At 56.5% G+C, this 6,164-nt stretch overlaps 1 protein-coding gene across 1 annotated transcript; it reads right to left on the bottom strand.

Annotated features, from left to right (window-relative positions):
- Positions 1-829: 829 nt before the first annotated feature.
- LOC123032471 (transmembrane emp24 domain-containing protein 10-like) lies at positions 830-5,532 on the bottom strand. The gene is made up of 6 exons (XM_044448367.1): positions 5,480-5,532; positions 3,270-3,585; positions 2,958-3,078; positions 2,668-2,741; positions 1,760-1,886; positions 830-1,311 (listed from the first exon to the last, which is right to left on the bottom strand). The coding sequence occupies exons 1-6, from the start codon at positions 5,530-5,532 to the stop codon at positions 1,190-1,192; spliced, it is 813 nt and encodes a 270-aa protein (XP_044304302.1). The 3' UTR covers positions 830-1,189.
- Positions 5,533-6,164: the final 632 nt, after the last annotated feature.

The following is a 6,164-nucleotide window of genomic DNA, read 5'->3' on the forward strand; positions in this document are numbered from 1 at the left end:
ATATAAAGGAATAAACAAGCACAATTTGGCAATGGCAAGGTATCTCAGAAATGCGTTTGCAATAAATGCATGTTTGGGCAACGATCTCCAACCTCTGAGCAAGCCGAAATGAAGCGCTGGGCTGGTGACTCACCGCTGCAGAATCACAGGGTACGTTATCCTGGAGATGCAAGTGTGACGATGCTCCCTCTTTTTACTTGCGTATGATGACCCATGTGTGGGATTGCGGTTGACCGATCTTGCGCAAACATGGCGCACTGTGAGCCTGAAAGCCACCTCAAAGCCTTTGCTCTGTTTGCATCTGGGGGTTGGCCAACTCAGGAGGAGCCTGCAGACCCCCAATTTGTGCCTTAACCAAATTATTGGCACTTATCGTCCTTGGTCTGGCTTGCTTTGGCATTTCGTATGAGACATTGGCTGCATTACGACAACCCACTTTTAAAGGTTCGGTGTGGGTTGCCACTGAAATTTGAGCTTTTATGTGTCCCAGCCACAGGGACATTAACCACAAAAAACCGCAACCCAGCGACAAACCAAGAGGCCAGTAAGAACTGGTAATGGGAAAAAGCTCTAATGCACAAAAGACTCTCTCTCTCTCTCCCTCTCTCGCCACCCCCCAGCTTCCCCCGTTGCATAATGACCAACAGGTCAAAATTACCATTTTGGCCAATCTTACAAAATCCAGTGAGGAACTGAAGGATTCCCTTCCCAGTCACCCATCTAAGACTGTATTCATCCTGCCAAATTCTACATACCCAAGACCCTGAGAAAATTATGCGGAGGTGATGCGGACACGGACTCTTTTCCACCTGCCCAAATACCAGCGATAGCTAGGAACCAGTATTTATTATCTCCAAACATTCTTTAGTGTGCTCGGCATTTGGGATGTAATTATCTGCATTTACCCACCCCTACGGACTGTTCCGAGTTGAAAAAGAAAAGCAGGGCATTGTTTTCACATCCAGCTGCTGGAATCCACGGGGGGATCACCATTTTCCCAGTGACCATGTGCCACTCCTTGCCGAGAAAAGAATTGCGGAAAAGGATCCAGATGGTGCTGGATCTGTCCAAGTCCTTAGGAAGGGAGAGAGCAGACAGCAGGTTCATACTGAAGTTCCCTTGCAAACCAGTCCTGGGAAGGTGGGATTCAGAGTCTCCTTCCCAGCCTCCATCCTCAGCCAGGGCTTGATCACTCGATGAGTTTCTTAGCCTTGAAAAACCGCCTGAGGTAGAAAACCTGCCAAGTGGCCAGAGCCACGAGGCAAAGCATAGAGAAGATGCTGAAGTAGAAAACGCGGGTGCTGGTGGATTCTGCGAAGAGAAAGGAAAGCGAATGGCAGAGCAGGGCTGGCTTCCCCTTCTAAGCCTTGTTGTTAAGTTGGGCCCAGGGCCGGGGGACCCTTTGTGCGTGGCGGTCCTCCAGACGTCTCCCTTCATCACCCAACCTCAGCCTAGCTATCATCACACCACATTTATATCCCACCATTTTTCCTCTCGCAAGGAAGCCAGAGAGGCTCACAAGATCGTCCTCCTCCACATCTCCTCCTCACAACAATGCTGTGAGGTAAGGTCTGGTGTGAGAGTCTACAGCGAAGGGGCTTCCTAGCTGAGTGGGGAAGAGCAGCTGGATTTCCCAAGCCCCACTGCCACCCGTGGGTGGACCATGAAATTTTCAGGCGCTCCCCAAAAAGGGGGGGAAAAAAATCTATTTGAAGGTGGGAAAAACCAAGCAGCAAAATCAAATCTCCAAGCCAGTTACCGTTGGTGTCGTGCATTTCCTCCTCCCGCTGCTTCATGAAGGCGAAGTCTTTGACAATGAATTCAGAAAGGTCCTGCAGCCGCCGCAAATCTACCTCCAAAGGCTTGAGTTTCTCTGCCTTCGCGATCTGCGGGAAAAGGTGGCGATGGGGTGAGTGGCAAACCGGCACAAAGCCCCTCAGAGGACCAGGCCCCTGGAATCGTCCTCTATCGAGGCATCTCTCACCTAGCTCAGAGGCAGCCGTTTCTGGGGAGATTCAGGGCCCAAAACCACGGACACAAATCTCCATAAAATACCTGCACATGCCAATTTATATCTATATAGGATCGTTCAGAAATTGGATTTCTTTGCATTGCACCAGAGGCAAAGTCAGCTCATTAACTTCTCATCAAATCATGTCAAGGTAAAAACATTTTTCAGTTTCTCTGCAAACTGGCTTGGATCATGCAAAATAAAAGAGGGGGAAGCTTGTTCTAAGCTTTATTGCCATGCAGGGAAGGTTGGTTTTTTTGGAGGGGAGGGGCTGGGAAGAGTGGTGCAGTATGTGAGGAGGGGGAGTTAATTCTTTTCCTCCCAGCTGCAATCCCCCATGAATATTTCCCCTATGTGGCAATCAAGCCAAGAAAAAAACCCTTTCTCATGACACCAATGGACTTTCAGGGCTTTGTGGAATAAGCCCTGGGAAATAGGTTCAGGGCCCTGGGAAATAGGTTCAGGGACAGGCCTAGTAACCCCTGTGCTGGGGAGGGCGAAACCTTGAACTGTTGATATGCCAACTCTGAAGAAGTAACCACTTTCGGAGTGCAGTGCAAAAAAAGTGACATGATCTTTACTCGTCGTAAGGATGAACCACAGATGTACCTGCATTCCCTTCCATGGGGCACCCCAAATATATTCAGCATACTTACGCTCTCGTAATTCCGTGCTTCCACCCCATGTTTGATATTGAGGGTGACTAGCTGGTCGGGGACACGGAAATGCCCTGCAAAAGCAGATACAAAACTTATGTTAACACGATCAGTGACAGAAGGTACCACTGAGCTAGGTATATACAGGTAGAGAAGATTAGGCTAGAGTTTAAATAGTGATGATGATGATGATGATGATGATGATGTAATACTTTTGTGGAACAATGCTTGGACGGGCATTGCAGGGCGGGCCGAGGGGGACAAGGGCACCTGCCCCGCTGCTCGTCTACCTGGCTGCCCGTGACTCTCGAAGCAGATCTCGCAGACCTCGTAGTCATCCGTCGTAAAGGCGAACTTCCCTTTGCGGGCGTCGTCCCTGGAGTAGAGGAGGTGCCCGGAGGAGTCGGTGACCTGCGGGGAGAGGGAAGGGCCCGCGGGGCTGCAAACGGAGCGGCAGCCGCAGCGCCCCTGCGCCCGTGCAGAGGGCCGGCCGAGGCGCCGCGCGGGGCTGCGGGGGGCGGCGGGGGGGCTGAATCCACCCCCGGTGCGCGCCCGCTCCTGCTCCCGCTCCTGCTCCCGCCCGGGGAGGCGGCGCGGCTCACCCGCAGGTCGGTCCGGGCGCCCCCCGAGACCTCGTACTCGCCGGTGACCATCACGTCGCGGCGCAGCTCCTCCTTCAGGCACTTGCGCGCCCGCGGCGGCAGCTGGAAGGACAGGGCCCGGCAGCGCGCCGCGCACAGCGCCAGCACCGCCAGCAGCGCCAGGCCGCCCGGCAGCGCGGGCGCCCGCATGGCCGGGCTGCTTCCCGCGGCGCCCGGGTCGCCCTGCACGCCAAGCGCCCCTCGCGGGGACTGCGCGCTGGTGGCGGCCTCCCGGCCGGCGGATCCCGCCGAGGCGCCGCCCCCTGCGCTTCCCCGGCTGGGGGCGGGCGGCCAGGGAGGGGGCGCGCCCGGGGACGCGCGGGCAGGTCCCCCGTGGAGCCCCGTGGAGCAAGAGCGGGTCCGGCGCCAGCGGGAAGCGCGGCGGGGCTGCGATCCCCTCGCCCGCGCGCGTCGTGGGGAGCCAGCCCGCGGGGTCCAGTGGGGCTTCCCTCGCCCCGGACTGCGCGCCCCCCGCCCGGCGCCCTCGCGTCGTCGCCTCGGCCATGTGCCACCCGGCCGGGGTCCCAGAGCCGAACCCCGGAACGGCCGGAAGTCTTTTCAGCCACGCTTGCTGGACTACAGTTCCCATCCCGAGCAACGTGGCGGGAGTTGTCGTCCGAAACTTTTGGAGGGGATCGCGCTGGTGCAAAGCTGGACTCTAGAACGCAGTTTTGGCCTTCCAAATGTGTGGCCCACAGCGCTCACGATCCCTGGCCATTGATAATGCTTGCTGGAGCGCATAGGAATTGTAGTCCAAAGGGGCCTCTAGTCCCTGTTTGACTGTGAAGCTCTCCAGATGGCTTTGGGTCAGTCATTCTCTCAGCCTGGCCTACTTCACAGGGTTGTTGAGAGGGTGGGAGGAGGAGGAGGAGAAATCGGTCAGCTTCCTTGTAGGGAAAAAGGCAAGATAGAACTGTCTTCATGCATCCATCCTTGGTGTGTGTCTCTGGCCATGTGCAGAGGGCTGTAGTCCTGGTGAGTTTAGCACCGTCCTCTGGAACTTGGGCAGGGATAGTGCAAAAGGTTCCCCCTCTTTTGGGGTGCTAAAGGACCTTGGAAGTGGGAGAGTTACATGTGCAACGGAGAGAAGCAACCGGGACTCGGGGAAATTTGGGCCTGAACTTTTGATGCCGGCTGCATTTTTTTCCTCTGCTCAGGGAATTGCTCTGGAACCTATGGCAGAGGAGGCTGCCCCTGAGCATGCACAGAGTGCTTTCCTCTGTGCTTGCAAAATGCAGGGGGTGAATGAGGCGACAAGACAAAGGCATGTGTGACTTCCAGGCTAGCTGTCTCCTCGCGCCCTGTTCCTCTTTGCCACGCTCTTAGAGAGGGCTTTGAAAGAGAAGACGAGGAGCTGCAGGGGAACATGGGCACGGATGACTCACCTCTCTTGGCCCATTGCCCCTGACTATCGGGGGTGTGCGTGGGCTTGTGGGTGGGGGAGGAAGGAGAAAAGGAAGGAATTGGTGGGTGCCAGGCCTGACACCAAATCTTGGGTGACTCACAGCATTAGAATTGTGGCACCAATTCAGGTGCCAAAGGGATGATGAAGCAGAAGCTGGGGGGGAGGGGGGATGACTCAGGAGTAGCTGCCTGGGGGGCCCCAGGGGTAGATATGCACTGGGGAGGGGCTACAGTTCTGGATTACAACCCCAGCTGGGTTTTCCTTTTGTCTGGCAGAGCTCCAGCTGCTTTCACAGTGGCATGCCTTCTTGCTCATTCCACTAATTGGGGACCCAGACTTTTGCCCTGGAGGCTTACCCTCCTGGTGCCTGTCTCCCTTTGAAGTGGGCTGGGAGGAGATCAAGGGCAGGAAAAGAACTTCAAACAGGACCGATGCTAAGACAGATTCTACCAAGTCGGGGAGGGCGGTTCTAACTGCTATGCAACACTGCCTCTCAGTGGGGAAATCGGGTCTCGCTGAACAGACTCTCCGTGAAGACTGGAAGGCAGGCCACCCACCCGCTCTTGCACTCGCCCTAACCTCGTGTCCCAGATCTTGGCTTCTGACTCCGGCTCGCTCCTTCGTCCGCAGTGGGAAAGAGTCAGAGTGGTGCGTTTGAGGACCGAGGCAGAAGGGGCCAGAAGCGAGGCACATCCTTGACACGTGAGTGAGTGGACGGGGAGGAAGAGGAGAGATGACTAACCCGAAAAGTATAGAGAAACCTCACATATCGTGCCAGCCGTTCTCAGACTTGCCTCTGACCCCTTGGACGTTGGCCATCGCCGTCCCGCCGGCCAAGCAGCCTGCCAGACCGCACGGCACGGCCGGGCGCAGCTTCGCGCGCTTTGCGTGGTGAGTGGGGGGGGGGGGGGGGGGGCCCCTGGGCCCCATGTTTGGAATGTCTTCCTTGATTTGCCTTTTTTTCCATTTGGTAATATTATTGGGGGGGGGGGAGTCGTGCTACAGCGGGGGTGGGGAACCTGCTTTGCCTGGGGGCCACACTGCGGCTCAAGAGGAGGGGCCAGCTCAGCCCCAAATGCCGGGATATTTTTGCTTCAGGACACAATCCTGTAAGCCCCAGACCTTGGGGGCTTATGGCATCCCATGTGGGGGGAGGTCATTTTTGTAGGGGGAAGGAAGGTGCCCGGCCGCCCCCAGCCCCCTCATCTCCCTGCCCCTCTGGCCCCTCTGTCTACCCAGGTCTTGCTGCTCCGGCTGCGAACAGGGGAGGGAGAAAGGCAGGGCTCCAGTCCTCCGGTCGGGCTCCAGAGCATGAGATCATGCTCCTTATTCCCGTGTTTGCATATGTAGCTATAAATCAGCCCATGCAAATCGTCTTGTGAACCTGGGCCAGAGGAAGACTTTCAAGGGCCAGAGAGAGCAGCCCCCTCCCTCCATTCTGCCTCTAAGCC

The sequence above is a fragment of the Varanus komodoensis genome, unplaced genomic scaffold (assembly GCF_004798865.1).
Source record: "Varanus komodoensis strain SLA01 unplaced genomic scaffold, ASM479886v1 scaffold55, whole genome shotgun sequence".
In the NCBI taxonomy this organism is placed as follows: Eukaryota; Metazoa; Chordata; class Lepidosauria; order Squamata; family Varanidae; genus Varanus; species Varanus komodoensis.